The 23,779-nt window shown below is 43.7% G+C and overlaps 1 protein-coding gene across 4 annotated transcripts; it reads left to right on the top strand.

The window, feature by feature from the left end:
* Window positions 1-3: 3 nt before the first annotated feature.
* On the top strand, window positions 4-17,574 carry LOC311223911 (ELAV-like protein 1). Of its 4 annotated transcripts, XM_084308677.1 has the most exons (8): window positions 48-68; window positions 1,928-1,959; window positions 2,065-2,124; window positions 5,352-5,532; window positions 6,376-6,479; window positions 7,926-8,088; window positions 12,471-12,696; window positions 14,536-17,574. In XM_084308677.1, the coding sequence occupies exons 3-8, from the start codon at window positions 2,089-2,091 to the stop codon at window positions 14,846-14,848; spliced, it is 1,023 nt and encodes a 340-aa protein (XP_084164803.1). In that variant the 5' UTR covers window positions 48-68; window positions 1,928-1,959; window positions 2,065-2,088; the 3' UTR covers window positions 14,849-17,574. The 4 variants fall into 4 exon arrangements, with proteins under 4 accessions (XP_084164804.1, XP_084164801.1, XP_084164802.1 ...); XM_084308678.1 differs by lacking the exon at window positions 1,928-1,959 and having other exon boundaries at window positions 4-68; window positions 7,926-8,079; XM_084308675.1 differs by lacking the exon at window positions 1,928-1,959 and having other exon boundaries at window positions 4-68.
* Window positions 17,575-23,779: the final 6,205 nt, after the last annotated feature.

The following is a 23,779-nucleotide window of genomic DNA, read 5'->3' as shown; positions in this document are numbered from 1 at the left end:
AGGCGGCTGTCAAGTGAACGTCGTAGCCGCCGCCGAGAAGAACAACAAAACATCCCATCAAAAAGCTGGTAAGAGAACTGGGAGTCTGGGACGTCAGCGACGTTAACAGAGGGGCGTCTCGGCGACGCGTTTTAATATAATAATCCGCCGATAACAAAGTCAAACGTGTGTCATACCGCCTTTGAGGCCCGTTTTTCATTTAGCGGTCTTGCTAAGCTAACCAGGCTAGCTAGCTAGCTAACGGCCGCCGTTGAAGGCCTCTGGTGGAGCCGGCCGTCGTGGTTTGGGCGCGTGGGAGGGACTGCGTCGATTAGACGCTCTCGAAAATGGGGACACGGTGCACAACAAGCCGACGACGAGCTAACAAACTTACGTTATGTCACTGAGAGTGGGGACGAACAACGTAGCGGACATGTTGCTGTTTGTATTACCGACCGTCGACAGTTTGTTGTCTTATTTACTAGTAGTGGCCAACGTAAATATTATTCTTTGGCGGCATACGTCGAGTCCTGGGGGCGTGGACTTCCTACCTACTGAGCCACCGACCGACCATGGGCTCCAGGGGCCTCAGAGAGCAGAGTGCAATCCTGATTAATTGAAAATGGGGGACCCTGATGTAAACAAGACGAAAGTCTTTCTCTGGTCTGCATCCCCTTAACAATTGTGTATTGAGCTGTACTGTATTGTACCCATTCTGCAATCTGTTAATAAAGTTTTCAATCAATCAATCAATCAATGCCAGTTAGGTAGGATTCCTGATGAATTGAAAATGGGGGACCCTGATGTAAACAAGACGAAAGTCTTTCTCTGGTCTGCATCCCCTTAACAATTGTGTGTATTGAGCTGTACTGTATTGTACCCATTCTGCAATCTGTTAATAAAGTTTTCAATCAATTCAATCAATCAATCAGGACGTCCACTAGCTAGTATAGCTGCTCTCTGGCGCAGATCAGATAAGATATTCCTTTATTGATCCCGTTGGGGGAAATTCAGCCATCATAGTAGCTTGGTGGAGGGGAGGTACAAGTACATGGTAATAATAATAGTAGAAGACATAATGCAGGTAATAAAATTATAGTACAGTAAAAAAAAAGGCAATCTAAACAATATAACAATATAGTAGTAGGTAGGAAGTTCACGCCCCCAGGACTCGATGGATAAACAGCTGAACTACATGTGTGGGCAGATAACATCTTTGTGGTGTGTGATTTCAAGAATTGAGAAGTCAAGTCAAGAGTTTTATTTGTCACGGCATACAAGTATACAATGAAATGCGGGTGGTCTTGCCCGCAACGATGTGCAATACAGTGGTACAACATATAATAGAATCCAATACAAAAAACATTGTGCAATAACAGGTAACAGGTAACATGGTGTGACATCTCGGTATCTACATAGTTATTTACAGGGCATATAGGACATGCTAGGTAGCTTTGGTAGTGCAATACACTGTTACTGTTGCTAATACTAATTTAAAGTGGCCTTTCCTTTTGGTAATAAGTGTGGGTGTGTGCGGCATGAGTGTGTGCCCGCTCATGTTAAAGTGACCCATTCAAGTATTTTATATTATATTTATTTGTATTTACTCCGATCAGTTGACCACAACGCTAACTGTTATTGTTTTGTTGTGCTTTGCATTCCGGCTGGTAGTTTCTTCCCCTTTGGATGTATATATTTTGTATGATCTCTTTTTACTACACAGTTCTGTATATCTGTGTATGTCTTGTATGTCATAAATGTCCTGATGAATTGAAAATGGGGGACCCCGATGTAAACGAGACGAAAGTCTTTTTCTGATCTGCATCCTCTTTAGCAGTTGTTTTGTATTGAGCTGTACTGTATTGTACCCATTCTGCAATCTGTTAATCAAGTTTTCAATCAATCAAGCTAACGCACACTTTTTCTGGAATTGTTCCGTCAAATTCAGCTGCCTAAACCACCTCAGTGCCTTTGGCTACAGTAAGTTAGTTCAGTGTTGTCATTTTTTTTAAAGCAAGCGTGGACACCCCTCAGCTTGTCATACATACTTATTTTGCCTGGGTTTTGTTGTACTTTATTCCCCAGCCTCAGGAGCAGTGACGTGTCTTCATGGCAGTTCGAAGAGGACACATTAGGTACTTGAAAGTGAGTATCGCACATCGGGCTCTGCTAACGGTGTTAACAGTAGGCGACCCTGTCTATTGTGACAGACGAAAGCTTTGCTTTACCTTTTTTTAGATGATTTATGTACTGTAGTCTCATGTTACGTATATACCACATGAGTCTATAGTTATATGGGTACAGCACTTGAATGCTGCTATGGTACCCCGAAACAGGACATGAAATCTAGGACGTCCACAGAACGATACAAAAATTATATATATTTTTGTTGGTTTTGGACAAATACAACTGTTGTTTGGGATGATCATGAAATTATTGTAAGCCCCAAGTCTCATTTTAGTGTGATAAAAAGCAGGGAATGGGAGTCTGGACTACAGGGTAATTTTTGTACAGCTTCAAAAAGGATCAGGCTGTTAACTAAATGAAAGCCTTTGATGATTGGAATCAGTATCTGTAGGGCCTAATCTTTTAATCCAAAGCAAGGAAGGAATGCATTTAGTGGAATCAGAAGCCCCCCCTCAAAGGCCTGCCCCCTCCAGTATTGCCCATGTGTACTTGTTTAATACAGCAGTCTCATTCATCCCGCGGAGCTGACTGTCTTACCCCACCAGAATACCCAATCGCAACCCTTCTCCTGTATGAAAGGGTTTCTGTCAGGTTGACCACAGGACTAATGCCTCATTCAAACCCTGATCCCATTTCAGCCACCAGCGCATAGGCTACTCCTGCTGAACAGACAGGAGGAAACAACATAAGAAACATGAAGAAAAGCCCAATGCTTGCTGGAGGATTTGAATGTGTATGGCTTTAACTTCACAAAATAAACAGTGTTGCGGCTGAGTGGTGCAGTGGGCAAGGCGCTCGCCACTAACACAGGAGATGCTGGTATCGAGCCCAGCTCTCGGTGTTGCTACCGGCTTGGCCGGCCATCATACTAACACAATTGGCAGTGTTAGAGGGTGGGAAAGCCGGTGGGTGGGGATTGGACGTTGTGGACAGCGACTCCTACAGGTCGTGTACCGACCAGTGGGAGGCATAGTCTAGCAACGTTCAAGACAGGGGAGGGAAGAATTGGAAATACAAAATTGGGATGGGAGAAAAATAGAAAATGGGGAGAAAAAGTGGATCAAAAAACAAAATAAACAGTGTTTCCTCTAGGATTCTGTTTCCAGCAGCAGGGGCGGGGGTTTGTTGTACCTGGGTGGTACGCGCGCCAACAGAACATTCTTGTAGGCGCGAAGTCAAGTCAAGTCAAGAGTTTTATTTGTCACGGCATACAAGTATACAATGAAATGCGGGTGGTCTTGCCCGCAACAATGTGCAATACAGTGGTACAACATGTAATAGAATCCAATAAAAAACAACATTGTGCAATAAACAGGTAACAGGTAACATGGTGGGACATTTCGGTATCTGTACATAGTTATTTACAGGGCATATAGGACAGGACATGCTAGGTAGCTTAGGTAGTGCAATACACTGTTACTGTTGTTATACTAATTTAAAGTGACCTTTCCTTTTTGGCCATAAACAAAACATTAACATTTAAAGTGTTAGAAGTGGCTGCTAGTGTGTGAGCGTGCACAGCGTGCGTGTCGTGTGTGTGCTTGTGTGTGGATAGATCAGTGTTCTGTGGCACTCAGTGTTCATTGTTCAAGGCTCTGATGGCCTGGGGGAAGAAGCTGAGCCTAAGCCTCTCTGTCCTAGTAGCTGGGGTTCGCAGGCGTCTGCCTGACCTCAGCAGCATGAACAGGCTGTTGTTGGGGTGGTGAGGGTCTTTCATTATTCTGCAGGCTCTGGATTTGCACCTCTTGTTGTATAGAACCTGCAGGGGAGGTAGTGCAATACCCGTGGTACGCTCGGCTGAGCGCACCACTCTCTGTAGGGCCTTCTTGTCCTGTGCCGTGCTGTTTCCATACCAGGCAGTGATGTTTCCAGTCAAGATGCTCTCTACAGCTCCGGAGTAGAAGGACTGGAGTATCTTCCCCGATACTCTGAACTTCCTTAACTGTCTCAGGTGGTAGAGGCGCTGCTTCGCCTTTTTTACGACTGTGTCTATGTGTGTTGACCATGTCAGATCCTCTGAGATGTGGACCCCCAGGTACTTAAAGCTGCTCACCCTGTCCACGGTAGCCCCGTTTATCATCAGTGGTGTGTGTGTCTCCTGCTGTCCTCTCCTAGTAAAGTGTTATTTGGTCACAATATTACATTGACAGCCTTGTGTATACAGTCAGTTTGTGTGTTTTTGTGTGTGCGCTCGCTAAGCCTTTCTCCATGCATATTTATTTCTGGAGCATTTCTTTATCCACTCTGGTTGGATGGTGTATTGTACTTGTGCTGTATCATAACAATACATTTGAATCTAATCTCGTTTTGAGATCAGTCGCAAATCGCTTCCTGTTGAATGGATCGATTGAGTGCAATGCCGACCCGCTACTTTCCCCCGTTTACGCTTGTCTTCACAGCCTAGAATATGACACGCCCACTGATGATGTCACGGTTCGCAAGGAAAAACCAAAAAAAAATCGGTTCCAGTTGAGCACAGATTTTTCACGTTCCGAACCAATTATTCTCGGTGTGAACTGTGAACGTGTGCAAGGCCTATTACGCTAGCGGCTAGTGTCTACTAATAATCTATATTGGATTTGATGTACTGAAAATGGATTTTCAAATAAGTAGCCATTATGAGATATGGGATTTGAACCCTCACTGTGTTACTTCTATAACCAGGTTGTTTTGTTTATTTAATATATGGTGCCCCCTGCCCACACACACCAGCCCCTCTCTTTGCTGTCCAGTTTAGCAGCATAGATAGTGCCCACACACAGCAGCTCCTCTCTGCTGTCCAGTTCAGCACCCTAGATAGTGCCCCCCTGCCCACACACACACCAGTGCCTCTCTCTGCCATCCAGTTCAGCACCATAGTGCCCCCTGCCCACACACAGCAGCTCCTCACTGCTGTCCAGTTCAGCACAATAGACGGCGCCTCCTGCCCACACACACAGCAACTGCTCTCTCTGCTGTCCAGTTCAGCACCCTAGATAGTGCCCACATACACAGCAGCTCCTCTCTGCTGTCCAGTTCAGCACCCCTAGATAGTGCCCACACACAGTAGCTGCTCTCTCTGCTGTCCAGTTCAGCACCCTAGATAGTGGCCCCCTGCTCACACACTAACTCTGTAGCCTTAACTTCAACGTGAGAGATTATTTCCTGCATGCTCCTTAACGTTTGCCTGTCGTCTTGTCCACCAGGAGGTGTACGATATGTCGAACGGTTACGAAGACCACATGGTGGGGGACGAGGGGAAGGATGCCAAGACCAACCTGATCGTTAACTACCTGCCTCAAAGCATGACGCAGGACGAGCTGCGCAGCCTCTTCTGCAGCATCGGGGAGGTGGAGTCGGCCAAGCTCATACGAGACAAAGTCGCAGGTACGCCGCTCCCCCGATGCACCATCGCGCACCGCCATGCACCACCAAGCACCGACACACACCGTCACGCACCACAACCACCACCACAACCACACACCATCACGCACCACAACTACGCACCACACACCACCATACACCACAACCACCACCACACACCACCAGACACCACAACAACCACCACCACACATCACAACAACCACCACCACCAGACACCACAACTACGCACAACAACCACACACCACAGAACCTCTCTGACAGTACCGTCCGGCTTGTCGAGTCACAAACGCACATCATTTGGTTTTGACCCTAAAGGTTTTTGAAATGGCAAGGGATTTTGGTTATTACACACCACGGCAACAGTACATTTGGTGGAAAGTACCTCCAGAGAATACTGATATCAGGTCAGTTTGTCAACGTGTAGGATTTGAATCCCGTCTTATCATTGATTGATGAGAATCAACCAATAAGTCGGCTTAAGTCATTCTCCTATGGCTTGATTTGGCCTTTATATGGATGCATATTGGCAGGTGTACATGATCCACTGGCTTTACTGTTGTTGTTGTTGTTGTTGTTGTTGTTGTTGTTGTTGTTGTTGTTGTTGTTGTTGTTGTTGTTATGTATATTTTAGGATGAGATATCCCAAAGCTCTTGGTTTGGACAAACTCTAAAGGCTCTGTTCTTATTTATCTCAGTTTGAAGTCTTGATTCTCTTGTTTGTTTGGACTAGCATGCAATGTTCAGATTTGTTTTGTTTACACATTTATTTGTTCTCTATGCAGACCTTTTTGAAACTATACGAAGTTTTTTGTTTTTATTTTATTGTTTTCCTTTTTTTTTCTCTAGGCCACAGTTTAGGGTACGGATTTGTTAACTATCTTAACCCTAGTGATGCAGAAAGAGCTATCAATACACTGAACGGACTAAGACTACAGTCTAAAACTATCAAGGTAACGTGCAATAAGGTGTTCTATTGTCAACCCAACGATGTCATTGTCATGTAACTCCTGTGTTGCCCGTTAGGACCCTAGATCTCACAATGATTAGAAGGGATTTCATCCATGGGTTCAGTGACTCTCATGGTCATTCAGTGCAACTCAATGGGCTGTGTTCACAATTGAACTTCCTGACTTATAGAAAATACCTATAATTTGAACCGAAGACGAGCTCACGTGATCTCGGATGGAAAGTAGGCAGTTTCCAAACGCAGCTCATTCGGTGGTTCTGACCCAGGAGCGGTCGTCATCATGTTGGACCTGCATGGTCCTGGGAGGCGTGGTTATCAAATTCACCTGGTAAAATTTCAATTGACATTTGTTGAATACATTTCGGAAGTCATTTGGTGAGAAATCTGGACTTGATATTTGCATATTATTATTTTAAGACAACTAAATTAAGTTTAGCTATACCCCTCCCCCCAAAGAAAACAACTGCTATGATCACACAGATAACAAATTATAAATATGCATATATTGCCCAGGCCTAGTGCCTGTGCCATTCACTACCTAGCTAGTTCATTAACAGGCCATAGAAATGTTGCTGCTTTGGCTTGCAGTGATGGACAGTGCACTTACTGCCATGCTTGACAAGCAAATCAATGAAATAATAAACCTTTTACTTAAGTACTGATTTTATTTTATTTTTATTTGGGTCAATAATAATTGTCATTCCTTGAAACAAAAAAAACTACCTTTGACTTGATTTGTGTTAATATTTATGTACTTTTGAATGCGGTCATTTTGCACACACCAAACTCTCTGTTAAGGAAGGCTTTGCCTCAAAGAATCATTCTGTCTCAATTTCTCTTTTATGATTTCTAAAAAAATGACTTTTACACAGTGGCCTTACCTTAAAGGAACACGCCAACATTTTGGGAAATTTTCTCTCTGTGCGTTCAGTAGAAAGCTATCTGACTGCATGTTAGCCTAGCTTAGCACAATGAATGGAAGCGGACATGACCAGTTAGCCTAGGCATTGTCCAACTAACACCTCTCCCGAAGGCTAACCGGTCATGTCCGCTTCCATTCGTTGTTCTAAGCTAGGCTAACATGCAGCCAGATAGCTTTCTACTGAACGCACAGAGAGGAAACTGGTATCTTCTTGTCTCTCTCTGGAGAAGACGATAAGCTAATTTCCCAAAATGTTGGCGTGTTCTTTTAAGAAAGACGAATACTGTTTTGTTACATTTATCCTCCACTTAGCTCATATGCAATATTGAGTATGTTCTCTTGTAAGCATTAAGTTACTATGTCAAATCCTCCAAAAATATGGTGCTTGATAGACATCTGATAATTATTGAATTGAGAGTTTTTGTTTTGTATCATGTATTTATTTATTTGTTAACTCCAGTGCATCACTAGTGGTTTAATGGTCCTCCTGGTGCTCCTCGCTGCCAGGTGTCGTTTGCACGACCCAGTTCGGACACCATAAAGGATGCCAACCTGTATATCAGCGGCCTGCCTAAGACCATGACGCAGAAGGACGTGGAAGACATGTTTGCCCGCTACGGACGCATCATCAACTCTCGTGTCCTCGTTGACCAGGCGTCAGGTACGACAGGTGGGCAGTACCATTTAGTTACTTTGCTTTCTTTTCGTCTCTTTTCAATCCCGAGATCCAGCTTTCGTAGGTCTACGTAGAGAGAGAGAGCACAGTGATGATGAACAGAGGAAACTAGCGAGCCATCTCAACACGGACGCAGTAAAGAATATTAGTAGTATCCGTCGATCCCTTTTACTCTTTCAAAACGACAACTAGTGACCGTAAACCACTAGTGACTATTGAAGTTGAAGTTTCTTTATTAGTTGTCATACAAAAATACAGAATACTTTTATATGAAATGCTTTTTTTGGTTTTGCTCCTGAGAGTGTGCTAGATAAAAATAGATAAGTATAAAATAGAAAGTCAATAGAAGCAGGCCGCAGATAAAGCCTTGGACTTTCCTGAGCCAGCTAACGCCATCTGGCGTCATTGGGAGATGTGGACGTAAAAGTCTTATCATCCGAACTTGATTTTGTGAAAAAGTGCCAGAATTGTGTCTTAAATTTGCCAGACAGAAGGTTAAGACGGGATGAACTTATTAGAAGTGATGGAGACTAGGGCTGGGCGATATGACGATATTATATAAATATCGGGTACAGTTCATTAACGATACGCTTTTTTAACGTATCGTGGATATCGTGATGTTTTGCCCAAGAGGATTGTGTCGCGTCAATCTGGTCCACACGTTCAAACTTTTGAACAACGCCGCCCCCACACACACACTACTGCATCAAAGTTACTACTTATGATTAACAAATGTATTCGTTTTGTGGCATTAACGTTATATAGTTACACGTTCAATAACATCAGCGTATTTACCCGAACATAGCAACGTCCGAGGATGACATAGATAGCAAGCATTACTCGTTCATATCTCAGCCCGTGCTGAGTAGTGCCCATTCTGCGGTCTGTTAATAACGTTTTCAATCAGACAGATGTATGGAAAGGCTTTTATTATAACATTCGTTGCAGTAAAATCATTATGCCTCGTTTAGTCATGCTGCGGTGCGCTGGTAATCTAACTCGTCGGCCGCGGGTAGCTAACGTTGTTGTTGTTGTTCAGCTCATCAAAATCAACGGAGGACCGTCTGGAAAGTAAAAAAAAACGAATAGCGCTTGCCGATTGGTGCTAAGAACAGCAGGGCGGGTGCAAGCGGTGTGACGTAATTGGCAGACTCGACTGTCAATCAAAATTATTCTGTTGCCGGCTGAATGATTGAATGAATGAAAACTTTATTAACAGATTGCAGAATGGGTACAATACAGTACAGCTCAATACAACAATAGTGGACTGGAGGATGAAGACCAGAAAAAGACTTTCGGCTTTTTTACATAAGGGTCCTCCATTTTCAATTCATCAAAACATTTAGAGACATACAAATATACAGTAGTTTCATAAAAATGCTAAAATGCTATTGATTGATTGATTGATTTAAAACTTTATTAACATGTTGCAGAATGGGTACAGTACAGCTCAATACATACAATTGTTAACACTTTCAGTGCCACCAGGGGGCGCACGACTTAGTGCTTGAATGCCACCATCGGCGCCAATGTTAACACTTTCTCTGCCAAGGACGCCTAAACTCGCCATTCCCCGCCATGCTAATTCTGCCAATGACGCCGTAACACGTCATTGAGATCAATATTTCAATAATCTGTGATCGCAATCATATTTCTCCCCCGGAGACTTGAGATCTACTGTTGATCCCCTCTCAACTCTCCAACGGTTCAAGAGCGCCATCTGGTGGCGGATCGGCGGATCGCCCAAACCGGAAACGAAAACTGGTGCTCATCCAAATTCGGTCCGATCACTCGCTATAGGTGCCGGGACTCGAGCGCGACACAATGGATAGTGATCCGTTACCAATAACTCGATAAACAACATGATTTGGACTTATATACTATTATACAACCTGGAGATGGATCGCATATTTCAACATCCCATAATAGGAATATTTTTGCTCATCGCCCAACGCTACGAGGAAGCTGCGGTGAGTTTCAGCGTTTTTTTTTACCGTGTTCGATACAAACTGCTCTAATGATCATATCACCCACACTAGATGAATCATCTAACATTGGCCACGGAATTATAAACGACCCCCCCCCCCATCCGGTCAACATCAGATGATAAGTAGTAACTTCTAGAAGCACGTCCATTTGAATTTTTCTATCTCGCGCAGATCGCTATCAAACTGTATTTGATCATCAATATAATGCATTTAGGGCTATAAATCACGTTCTGGAGAATGCTGCAGAAAACGATAAAAACATATTTATACTTTAGACCGTATTTTAGTATGAATATGTGAATGAAAAAGTAACCTTCCTACGTCCTGAACGATAGATAATTGACGTTGAATGGGCCATAGTAATGTCAATTTAGCAATACAATTTAAAAGGTTATAGCCCTGCAAAGAAGGGGAACTTCTCCATAGACAAATAGAGCTGGCAGAGGATGGTATAATGATGTACATAAGCCTGGCGAAGAAAGTGTTAACGTTAATATCGCCTAATCTATGTTTTAAATTATGGCTATGTGTCTAATCTGCCCGTCGCTTATCAAAGAATCATTTTCCAGTCAGTGTTGTCAAGGCAGATTGGTTTTTTATCGCTTCATTTCCGTTTGAGAGCATTTTGAAAAGCACCCGTTTTGAGGTGAAAAACAGCCCATTCTGTGATAATCGCCTTTTACTGGAATATTCCAGAACGTTGATATTTGTCTGCCTATTTATGAATCGTTTTCAAATAAACGCTAGATGATCAATAGTATACGTGCACGCATGCACGTTCGAGGCGCGTGCTGATAATAGCTGCTTTCATTTCCTCATGGATTTTACAGTGAAACAGCTGGAGCACATATAGTGGAAACGCTTATATCTTCATGAAAACGAGTCTGATTATCCTAACACTGATAACATAGATTCCTTACCTGACATCAGATGGTATCCAACTGGTATATTCCAATTCCTGATCACCATTCGAAAAAATCGATAAGTGTATAGATCTAACGTGTATACAGTAGAACTCATGATCCGCGGGGCTCAGAGCCCCCTGAATGAACTCTGGTACTCCGGCTGCATGGGTGAGAAGTGAAATGTGGACTGGAATATATTTCTTTTCCGATCCATTTTCATTGAGTCCATTCCAAAAGGGTGATTTACCATCTGGGAGACGATAGGGGGCGCTTTTTTCACATCTGATAGCCGGCGGCCCTTGGGTAGGCTAGGGTAGACTCGCGTGATGCAATATGATTTCAGATCGCTAAAAAAATAAATAAAAAAAATTCAGAGAAATCTCGTGAGTGGCTTTCAACGTAACTATCGTAAACACGAGATTAGCCGTGAGTGGCTCTCAAAGTGTTAAGGGGATGCAGACCAGAGAAAGACTTTCGTCTGGTTTACATCAGGGTCCCCCATTTTCAATTAATCATATTTCATATCTAAATCATATAATATCTCATTGCTAAATATATGCAATATATAATCTAATAATCCAATAATCTAAATCTAATATATAATATAAAAATGCTAAATGCATGGGTATTTTATTTTGTCTTTAATGTTAGCTTGCAAACTCAAATACTGTCTTGGTAAGCCTCATAATGAATTGTTTGGGGGGAAAAAAGAAAAACATTGTGATGTGTATCGCCGAAAGGTCAGAAAATATCGTGATATCATATTTAGGCCATATCGCCCAGCCCTAATGGAGACCTCATTGGCCAATCGGCTATGAGAATACGTTACTTAAAGGGGCGGTTCGTCCAAAAACCCTTCCTGCTGACCTGTTGTACAGAACTTGTAAGTCACTTTGGATAAAAGCGTTCAGCTAAATGACTAAATGGAAATGTAATTTTTTTTACATTTTGGGTGAACTGCCCCTTTTTAAGCAATTGTTGCTTAAACGGGTGAATCCGGCCACTCCATCACCCAGTCACCCTCTCTCCCTCACCCGTCGCCCTCTCCCTCACCCGTCTCCGTCGCCCTCTTTCCCTCACCCATCGCCCTCTTTCCCTCACCCATCGCCCTCTTTCCCTCACCCGTCGCCCTCTCTCCCTCACCCGTCGCCCTCTCCCTCACCCGTCGCCCTCTCTCCCTCACCCGTCGCCCTCTCCCTCACCCGTCGCCCTCTCTCCCTCACCCGTCGCCCTCTCCCTCACCCGTCGCCCTCTCTCCCTCACCCGTCGCCCTCTCTCCCTCACCCGTCTCCGTCACCCTCTCCCTCACTCGTCACCCTCTCCCTCACCCATCACCCTCTCCCCGTCACCCTCTCTCCCTCACCCGTCTCCGTCACCCTCTCCCTCACCCGTCACCCTCTCCCTCACCCATCACCCTCTCTCCCGTCACCCTCTCTCCCTCACCCGTCACCCTCTCTCTCTCACCCGTCTCTCTCTCGTCAAGGTATGTCGCGCGGCGTCGCCTTTATCCGCTTCGACAAGCGGGCGGAGGCGGAGGACGCCATCAAGGACCTGAACGGCCAGAAGCCCCCCGGGGCCTCGGAGCCCATCACGGTGAAGTTCGCCGCCAGCCCCAACCAGGCCAAGAACACCCAGCTGATCTCCCAGCTCTACCACAACCAGTCCCGGCGCTTTGGAGGACCTTTACACCACCAGGCACAGCGCTTCAGGTGAGGAGACCTGGGGGACACATACACTAACCGTCTTTGATACTGTTATAAAAGAGTGTTCCCTGTGTCCCTGCTAAGTTCTCTCCTACATGTCTTTGATACTGTTATAAAGAGTGTTCCCTGTGTCCCTGCTAAGTTCTCTCCTACATGTCTTTGATACTGTTATAAAGAGTGTTCCCTGTGTCCCTGCTAAGTTCTCTCCTACATGTCTTTGATACTGTTATAAAAGAGTGTTCCCTGTGTCCCTGCTAAGTTCTCTCCTACATGTCTTTGATACTGTTATAAAAGAGTGTTCCCTGTGTCCCTGCTAAGTTCTCTCCTACATGTCTTTGATACTGTTATAAAGAGTGTTCCCTGTGTCCCTGCTAAGTTCTCTCCTACATGTCTTTGATACTGTTATAAAGAGTGTTCCCTGTGTCCCTGCTAAGTTCTCTCCTACATGTCTTTGATACTGTTATAAAGAGTGTTCCCTGTGTCCCTGCTAAGTTCTCTCCTACATGTCTTTGATACTGTTATAAAAGAGTGTTCCCTGTGTCCCTGCTAAGTTCTCTCCTACATGTCTTTGATACTGTTATAAAAGAGTGTTCCCTGTGTCCCTGCTAAGTTCTCTCCTACATGTCTTTGATACTGTTATAAAGAGTGTTCCCTGTGTCCCTGCTAAGTTCTCTCCTACATGTCTTTGATACTGTTATAAAGAGTGTTCCCTGTGTCCCTGCTAAGTTCTCTCCTACATGTCTTTGATACTGTTATAAAAGAGTGTTCCCTGTGTCCCTGCTAAGTTCTCTCCTACATGTCTTTGATACTGTTATAATAAAGAGTGTCCCCTGTGTCCCTGCTAAGTTCTCTCGTACATGTCTTTGATACTGTTATAAAGAGTGTTCCCTGTGTCCCTGCTAAGTTCTCTCCTACATGTCTTTGATACTGTTATAAAAGAGTGTTCCCTGTGTCCCTGCTAAGTTCTCTCCTACATGTCTTTGATACTGTTATAAAAGAGTGTTCCCTGTGTCCCTGCTAAGTTCTCTCCTACATGTCTTTGATACTGTTATAAAAGAGTGTTCCCTGTGTCCCTGCTAAGTTCTCTCCTACATGTCTTTGATACTGTTATAATGAAGTGTCCCCCGTGTCCCTGCTAAGTTCTCTCCTACATGTCTTTGATACTGTTATAAAGAGTGTTCCCCGTGTCCCTGCTAAGTTCTCTCCTACATGTCTTTGATACTGTTATAAAGAGTGTTCCCCGTGTCCCTGCTAAGTTCTCTCCTACATGTCTTTGATACTGTTATAAAGAGTGTTCCCTGTGTCCCTGCTAAGTTCTCTCCTACATGTCTTTGATACTGTTATAATGAAGTGTCCCCCGTGTCCCTGCTAAGTTCTCTCCTACATGTCTTTGATACTGTTATAAAGAGTGTTCCCTGTGTCCCTGCTAAGTTCTCTCCTACATGTCTTTGATACTGTTATAATGAAGTGTCCCCCGTGTCCCTGCTAAGTTCTCTCCTACATGTCTTTGATACTGTTATAATGAAGTGTCCCCCGTGTCCCTGCTAAGTTCTCTCCTACATGTCTTTGATACTGTTATAATAAAGAGTGTTCCCTGTGTCCCTGCTAAGTTCTCTCCTACATGTCTTTGATACTGTTATAAAAGAGTGTTCCCTGTGTCCCTGCTAAGTTCTCTCCTACATGTCTTTGATACTGTTATAAAAGAGTGTTCCCTGTGTCCCTGCTAAGTTCTCTCCTACATGTCTTTGATACTGTTATAATGAAGTGTCCCCTGTGTCCCTGCTAAGTTCTCTCCTACATGTCTTTGATACTGTTATAAAAGAGTGTTCCCCGTGTCCCCGCTAGGTTCTCTCCCATGAGCGTGGACCACATGGCGGGCGGGGTCCCCGGGAGCTCCACCTCCGGCTGGTGCATCTTCATCTACAACCTGGGCCAGGACGCGGACGAGGGCATCCTCTGGCAGATGTTCGGGCCCTTCGGAGCAGTCACCAACGTCAAGGTGATCCGCGACTTCAACACCAACAAGTGCAAGGGCTTCGGCTTTGTTACCATGACCAACTACGAAGAGGCGGCCATGGCCATCGCCAGCCTCAACGGCTACCGGCTCGGAGACAAGATCCTGCAGGTGTCCTTCAAGACCAGCAAGGGCCACAAGTAGTAGAGAGCGAGAGAGGGAGAGAAAGAGAGAGGCGGATAAGCAGTAGAGGGAAGAGACGACACGAGACAGACCGACGACAAACCATGCGCCAGGCTTTCATTGCAGAGAGTAGAGATATGTTGGCAGAGTTTTGGCATAGCAATTTCTTTTTTTTTGTAATTTTTTTTCGTATTCTCATTCAAAAGAGGAATTTCTCTCTTCTGCATCTTTTGTATTTGTCTCAGAGAACGTCTCTAGGCAGGACTTTTTTTCTCTTTGCTTTTTTCTTTTCTTTCCTTCATTCTCATACATGGGGACGGACAATATCATTTTTAATTAGGGCTGCTCGATGTTGGCACTGATTGCCTCATTTTGATTATTAAGGTTTCAATATAAATATGGAACTCAATTAGGCTTGACGGTGCTGGTTTCAGGGGGTCAGTGCTGGTTTCAAGCGGTTCAGTGCTGGTTTCAGGGGGTCAGCACCTGCCATTGTTGTCAAAAGATGTAATTTGGTCAACTGAGTTTCCTTAGTAGTTCAGCAGCAACTTGGAGCAAACTAGAGAGACGTCTGCAGGACGGGAGGCAAACTAGAGACGTCTGCAGAACAGGAGGTAAACTAGAGACGTCTGCAGGACGGGAGGCAAACTAGAGACGTCTGCAGGACGGGAGGCAAACTAGAGAGACGTCTGCAGGACGGGAGGCAAACTAGAGACGTCTGCAGGACGGGAGGCAAACTAGAGACGTCTGCAGGACGGGAGGCAAACTAGAGAGACGTCTGCAGGACAGGAGGCAAACTAGAGACGTCTGCAGGACGGGAGGCAAACTAGAGAGACGTCTGCAGGACAGGAGGAAAACTAGAACGTCTGCAGGACGGGAGACAAACTAGAGAAGTCTGCAGGACGGGAGGCAAACTAGAACGTCTGCAGGACGGGAGACAAACTAGAGAAGTCTGCAGGACAGGAGGAAAACTAGAGAGACGTCTGCAGGACAGGAGGCGCTAGAAATAACGTTTGGTGAAAATCTTCACACATCCACTGAAAATAAACAATAGATTAAAAGATGGATCTCAGGATTTTAAGATTTGATTCAAATGAAATCATTTCAATATCAAAATCTTTAAAAAAAAAATCCCCCCCCCCCCCCCCCCCCCTGGCCCTAGTTTTAATGTTTGGGTTACGCGGGAGGGGTGGGGGGTGAATCCTAGAATACTCTGACCAATATCTTCACTTTTTGAATTGATTGATTTGCCGTAAGGCTAGAATATTGTCCCTCTGTGCCGCATAAACTAGGTAAGGAGTGCAGACCTGCCCAGTTATTAGAAGGGTAAGGAATGCAGACCTACCCAGGTGTTGGAAGGTTAAGGAATGCAGACCTGCCCAGGTGTTGGAAGGTTAAGGAATGCAGACCTGCCCAGGTGTTTGGAGATGGGTAAGGAATGCAGACCTGCCCAGGTGTGTTACAGGTACACTAGAGTAAAGTACAAAGGAAAACCCTGCACACTGCTTTCAAAATGACAAAACATGTCCCATAGGGATGAACCAATATTGGTATCGGATATGGTGACCAGGCTAAATGAGAACGGATCGGCATTGAGAATTCCCCAATACTAAAGTCCCAATTCCAAGAGCCATGTATAATAGGCCATAAATCAAAGTTTGTCACACATAGGCATGTTAGATATTTTCAAAATGTATTATATATTTCAATAATCTTTGTCTAATGACCCCAAAGTAATGGTCTCGGTCTGTACGTTTCTTTCTTCTTCTTTTTTTAACGATATTTGTTTACTGGAATTTTATCACATGAAGAAAATGTTGTTTGGCAAGGAAGCAGTTGACGTTTTCTCGTTTTTTGAAGAGCTGTGTTTGTGTTGTCTCCTGGTCTCTAGTCCTTGTTTTTAAATGTAGAAATAGATGCCTTAATTTATCACCGGACGGAGCTAACCACCCTACACGCCACATCTCCAGTCAATCTGAGAGCAAAGCACTTTTTAACCAATCTGTTTTTAGGCTATTGTGAATATCCGTCATTTTGATGTTATAAATTACTTTGTGCTTCTCCTCCCATTTTGGGACAACACGAGTTGTAACAGTGCATTTTCAGACAACAAGGGTTGTAACACTGCTTTGGGACAACAAGGTTTGTAACACTGTGCTTTGGGACAACAAGAGTTGTAACAGTGCATTTTGTCTCTGGAGGGGAACATGGGTATTTTAGTTTTTTTGTTATCCGTGTGGGGAGTGTCTTCTTTTTTCTTTTTTATATAAATAGTTTATCAGACAGGAGTGGTGTTTTTAAAGGGGTGCTGAGATAATGAGTAGGGAGACATGAAGAAGGACCAAAGACGTGGAGAGGATGATCTTCCCCAAATGCATCAAGCAAGCAGATTTTAAGAAATGTGCCCCTTTTTTCTTTTTCTTTGTGTTTGAACAGGTACTAAGGCTACATCTAAACACAGAGGATCAGCACCTCTCCTTCAGTTTGCCGTTTTGTTTTTCCTTGTTTTTTCTTTTTTTTCTGTTGGGAACAAATCTTTCTTTTTCCCAGAGGCATAGATTTATAATCGTTAAGTAAAACAAAAAAATATATACTGTTAATTAACGAGTGCTTTTCTCAAAATTCAAGGATAATTAATGGCCTTTTGTTTAACGATTGTCAGCTTAGATTTCTTTTATGATTTCCTTTGTTTTTGATTGTTTCTCTTTGAACAAAACCACCATTAAATTTTATTTTGTTTTGCTGAACGTTTTGTTTCGTTTTTTAACTAACTAGTTTTTGATTTACTTTGGGTTTTTCATTGTTGTTTTTTTGTTTAGTTTTTTCTAGAGACCGATGGAGCCTGCAGCACGGATACCATCTATAGAGATAATCTTTTTCCATATGTCCATCCTTGAAATGGACAGTGTTACTTTGTTTTAACCCAGGCCCTATTTAAACATAGTCTGGCATGAACTTGACTAGTACAGGCCATGATTACATGCAAAGTTGACTAGCACAGGCCATGATTTCACGCAAAGTTGATTAGCATAGTAGGCCATGATTTCACACAGTTTATTAGCACTGGCCATGATTTTACACAGTTGATTAGCACAGGCCATGATTTCACACAAAGTTGATTAACACAGGCCATGATTTCACACAGTTGATTAGCACAGGCCATGATTTCACGCAGAAGTTGATTAATAACAGGCCATGATTGTGACTTTATTACTGTGCAACATCCTCTCGCCAGGCCATAATATAATCCAAGATTTTGGCCTTCAAAAAACAGATATCACGTGCTTTTCCAAAACCGGAAGCTCCAGTTGATCATAATGCGTCTCCTTATGTTCCACTGAGAGGAAACGGTTGCAAACCGTATGGTGTATCAAAAGTTTAGAATTAGTTTGGCAGACCAGTTACACACTTGCCCCAGGCTTGCAGCCTGGAGGGAGAGGCCAGACACTTATACATACAGATGGAGCCTCTTTCCTTAACTAGATCAGTGCCGGCCATTTAACATTGAAAACCCTGTTGAGTGCCAGCATCCACTTCAATGATAGCGTTAAAAACGCATAATCTATGTTTTAAATTATGGCTGTGTCTAATCTGCCCGTCGGTTATCAATGACTTGTTTGCAGTCAACATTGTCGAAACGGATTGTTTTTTAATCGGTTCATATCCTTTTTTATAGCATTTTAAAAAGCTATCGTTCTCTCGAAAATTTCCAGAAAATAGAAAGATTCCCCATAAACAGCATTTATTGGGATATTCTCGAATACACTAGACACGTTGTCATTTGTCTGCCTATTTATGAATCGTTTTCAAATAAACGCTAGATTATCGATAGTATATGTGTACTTATGCACGCTATAGAAGCGGGCTGAAAAATCTATTCTCATACACACACGGCACATGGTGATATCTCAGTGAATACAGCGCTGATTATCCTAAAACTGGTAACATAGACTCCTTACCTTAGATCAGATGTGAAAAGTGCCGACCCGTTAACTAACTCAAAACAAAACCGCTTTTTGTCGCCTTTTGATTTTAGTTTTGCTGGGCTCACTTTCAGTGGGTGAGTGTTGAGTTGTATCACAGATGTTCTATCTGGATACATCTCACCATCACTGTTGCAGGCCGCTGGCCATGTCTTCCTTCACAGCGGGCCCATCGCTACAGTAGTGTCACACTATTGTCTTGGGTTTCTTTTGAAGCGGTCGCTTCTCCAGTCAGTGCACAGCAGTTGAGCTGAATCACTCAACTGTTTGTAGTGCGTGCTCTAATGACAAAAATAACCCCATTTAAGTACTGTACTGTGAATTTGTGAAAGTCTACAAAGACTGTAAGAAATGTTATCTTATAGGGCGGCTAGGTGGTGTAGTGGGCAAGGCGCTCGCCACCAATGCAGGAGACGCTGGGTTAGAGCCCAGCTCTCCGCATTGCTATCAGCTTGGCTGGTCGTTCATACTAATACAATTTGCAGTATTAGGGGGTGGGAAGCTGATGGGTGGGGATCGGACGTTGTGGACAGCGACTCCTACAGGTCGGTTGGTGCGCCTGCACAGCAGAATCAGGAAGCGACGGGCGCGGCGTGTCCCTCCCACGCAGACCCCCGACGCTGAGAGATCGCGCTGTGCAGGTGAAAAGATGCGACGGCTGCTTCCTCGAGTACCGGAGGGGACACGTGATGTAAGGCTTCGTCCACATTGCAGCCGGCTTGTGGGCGGCATGGCCTAACAGCGTTCGAGACAGGGGAGGGTAGAATTGGACGATACGAAATTGGGATGGGAGAAAAAGTAGATAAAAAAAAAAAAAAATGTTATCTTATAAATGGTATTGATCTTTAGGTAATGTAATCTTTCTTCCATTTACTCCCAACTCTTCTGCGGAATCTACAAATGGCCTGTTTCGGTTTTCTGATATGTCCTTTCTGAACAAAGCAGTATAGCAACCAAGAGGCCAACGCTGGCAACGACGCAGCCGAACAACCGCTGACTGTTATCATCGTGACAATGGTGTCTGTGTTCTCTGTGGCAATCGGTACGATCGGTAAGCGAGAGGGAGAGATGTGAAATGTAGGTCCAAAGATCCCGAACCATAAACACCCTTCTTTTTATTTTATTTCTTGAAGCACATCCAGATCTGCTGCGCATCAAGCTCGGTTGTCGGGTAAATTACCCACTGCAAATTAGTACTGACATTTACTTTGTGATAGCACATTCACTGCTTTACCAGGTTCAGCGCCAGAGGTCTTCTATGCTTTGAGCGCCACCAACGCATACATTACACAGTACATTACAGACACACGCTGCGATCGCGGGGAAAAAAAATCATCGGATCAACGCAAGATTGATAACATAGTCCTTACCTCGTCTATGATGTACTGCAAAAAGAATAATCCAATTATCTGATCGCCATTCCAAATAGTGATCGTGGTCGTGTGTTCAACGTTATCTACCAAAACACGTGAACTCGAGTGTCCCCAATCCATGCGTGATAAACGTTACTCATGCCCGAGAAGGAAAACCTGGACCGGACTCTTTAGATCAGCATACAGCCCAAGCCAGAGGGATTCCAATGATGTGCAATACCGGCCGCAAGGCGTTAGGCGGCGGTATTGGCAGTTTGCGATCTCAGAGCCATTACCAATGATAACATCAGGCTGGATGGTGAATTATGAATGGATATAGCTAATAAAAGAAATAACTATTTAAAACCTGTGTTTTCTCGGGTTTGGCATTCAAGCAATGGCGAGTTAACCCGACTTATCCCGGGTCTGGTGCTGAATGTGTTTAGGCCTTTTTGAGCTAGTTGCGTGATATTTATGAGTAAAGTTACTGTTGAACCCACAAGGATGTAGAGAATGAGTCGCACTCTCTACTCCTCTTTTATTGCGCTCAATGAGAACGGGACGTCGCAGTCAAAACTATTTCGAAAATCTAAAGGTATATTACAATCTTTTTTTCTTTTCTTTTTTATTGATCAGCTAATGCGTGGGCTCTTTTCTGCAACCAGGTGTTGGGGTTGGAAATAGTTGGAATGACATTCATGACATCCATACCGGTTCCTGATATACATTCATATATATCTAAACATACAGTTTTTCTGCACTTTGCTGGTCCTTTTTTTGTTTTGCTTTTCCCGCAAAGGCCTTCATTTTATTTAAAAAATAAATAAATACATTGTAAACGCATTGCAAGAAGCTAACCACATCTGGGTTCAATACCTGCATACACAGTTATGACATTTAGTTTTAAAACTGTCTTTTTGTTTATGCACATCCTGTCATCTATTCCCGACATAATTCCACATTTACGCCATAAAGGGAGTTTCCCCATTTTGAGCGTCACAATGACGACTATTGTCTGGAAGAGAAAAATAAATAAATGTAATGTTATTTTTTAACGTCGCAATCCTTTGTGCAATATTTGGCATCTCTTGCCCGCGGCAGGTGAAGTACAAAGGAAAGAAATGTGGCTTATATTTTTAATCCATTTAGTTTTTTTTGTACTTGAGTTCTTGACTTTATCTGGTTGTGTTTTAAATCCTCTTGGACGAGTTGCACAGAAGATGATGGTGTTTTGCTGTTGGGATCTCTGCAGTCTGAGTAACGTGTATGTTCTGCCTTAATTTATGTAGGAAAGGTTGGCGTGCTTGTCAACAGCAGTGCAGGGCGCAGATGTAATTTATTTGACATTCTATGTGGTTCTACGTGTTATTGTTGTTGAGTGTTTTTCTTTAACCTGTTTTTTATTGGATTATCGATTTGTGGACATCCCAAGGTATCTTTCTTGTCCATGAATATTTGTCTTAACATTGGATTGTTTCAATAAAACATGGTGGCTTTTTAAGTCGAGAACATGTTCAGAATCTTCTTGTAGTTTGTGCAGAAGAGCTGTACAAGACAAAAACAGTCACTTTGAATTCCAGAGACTTTTATTAGAAAAATACAAGAACAGTATTGTACATGGTTCAAATAATTTTGTATAAAAACAAATGCATTTGAATGGGATATATGACATATATATTGTTCTTATTGTCATCATTGATGAAAATGTACCCAGAAAGAAACTAGATAATATTCCTCCCCATTGAGGATGATCATCAGATAATCGTATCATTAATGTTTCTGAAATCTCTTACCTGTTATCTATACACTTGGTGCATAAAGAATGTCGATCTAGAGTCTAATAAAAGGCTCATGAATTCTGACAGGAGTGCAGACTGTGCAGAAGTGTCGCCCCAGATACCTCTGAGGTCTTAACGCCTCCGCGTCCCTCCGTCACAGCTGTCATCCACGTTTACACTCGCAGAGTCCCGCCAGCGGGTGACGTAAAAAGTCCCATGGATTCCTGACGGACTGTTCAGACTGAGGTCGCGTTGCAAAACAATTAAGACCTGTATCTGATTTAGGGGCACAGCGAAAACATCATATTCCACGTGAGTTCACCCTGTTGTGAAGAAACTGAGTCACATGAGCAGAAAAATCTGATTTTTGTCTGCAGTCTGAACGCAGATACCCATCATGATAAATAGCATAACATAACTCTGAGTCTTCTCTCTATTACATGGGTACAGTGTGTTGCACAATAACGGTATAACACCGCTGAGTGCAGATAACGGACCCATCTCAAACCCCGCCCTCCTTTCTTGATCCTCCAATCACAGCTGTAGCTTTCCGTGACCTTCGCGATGGACCGATGGGAGATGATGAATCATTAGTAGAGGCGAATGATATGCAGCACGGATTGTACATATCAGTTTTAAAATGATAAAGAGACAACTCTTAAAGTGACTACACGGTCCACCTCTACTCCGCTTTTACGTCACCATGAAGGGGTTTGAAATTAAGGCAGATGGCTTTTCTAGGTGAAACCTTTCATTTCCTCACAAATGTAGATTCAATAAGGTGAGTAAAAAGAGGCTCGGGGGGCTGAGCATTGAATGCAGACGTGAATAAATGTTCATAAAGACAGAATACATACAGATATATATAACTGGTACCCGGTCAGTCTCTAGATCTGTTGATACTGTAAGCTCACATGAACATTTAAATTTAATTAAATGGTAAGATTTTTTTATCCAAAGCGCTTTTGTTCCTCACATTTTACCCATTCACTCACATTCAACCTGCTCATTGGGAGCCGTTAGGGGTTAAGTGTCTTGCTCAAGGGTACTTAGACACGCTGCCTGGGGGGCGGCTACGTGGCGTAGTGGGCAAGGCGCTCGCCACGAATGACGGAGACGCTGGGCTTGCCTGTTCGAGCCCAGCGCTCCACATTGCTTTCAGTTTAGCTGGTCGTCCGTACTAATACACATTGGTCGTATTAGGGGGTGGGAAACTGATGGGTGAGGATCGGGCGTTGTGGACAGCGACTCCTACAGGTCGGTTGGTGCGCCTGCGCAGTAGAATCAGGAAGTGTCGGGGGCAGCGTGAGCCTCCCACGCGTTACTCCTCGCCACTGAGAGATCGAGCTGCGCAGGTGAAAAGATGCGACTGCTGTTACCTCAAGTACCGGAGGGGACTTGTGCTATGTATGACTTAGTCCACATTGCAGCCGGCTTGTGGGAGGCAAGAAACAGCGTTCGTGACAGGGGAGGGTTGAATTGGATGGTACGAAATTGGGATGGGAGAAAATATAGAAAAAATGGGAGAAAAAGTGGAAAAAAAAAAAAAAGACACGCTGCCTGGGAAGAGCGGGAATTGAACCGGGAACCTCCGGATTACCAGACGACTGCTCTACCTCCCGAGCCACTAACTTATATTTGTGAAGTTAGACTTCACAAATCAGTGCCACTATATTCAAATTATCCAGCCCAAAAATAACGACATGAATATAATATACACCTCCCACCACCCCCAAATTCTTTTTAATAAAGATGGATTCTTCATGGCACATTCTGTTAAGTGGAAGTCCTTAACTCCAAGGCAGCGCCCTCTGCTGGCCGCTGTGAGTATGTGTGTCC

Source organism: Notolepis coatsorum (genome assembly GCF_963971535.1).
Source record: "Notolepis coatsorum genome assembly, chromosome: 2".
Lineage (NCBI taxonomy): Eukaryota > Metazoa > Chordata > Actinopteri > Aulopiformes > Paralepididae > Notolepis > Notolepis coatsorum.
Note: the sequence above shows the minus strand (reverse complement) of the source record. Positions and strands in the feature narration are given on the sequence as shown.

Bases quoted from the DNA above. Each gene is read 5' to 3' on its own strand.
- LOC311223911 (XM_084308675.1), top strand. From the start codon at position 2,089: ATGGCAGTTCGAAGAGGACACATTAGGTACTTGAAA. The intron at 5,533-6,375 runs GTACGCCGCTCC...TTTTTTCTCTAG, and splicing joins CATACGAGACAAAGTCGCAG to GCCACAGTTTAGGGTACGGA. The intron at 12,697-14,535 runs GTGAGGAGACCT...TGTCCCCGCTAG, and splicing joins CACCAGGCACAGCGCTTCAG to GTTCTCTCCCATGAGCGTGG.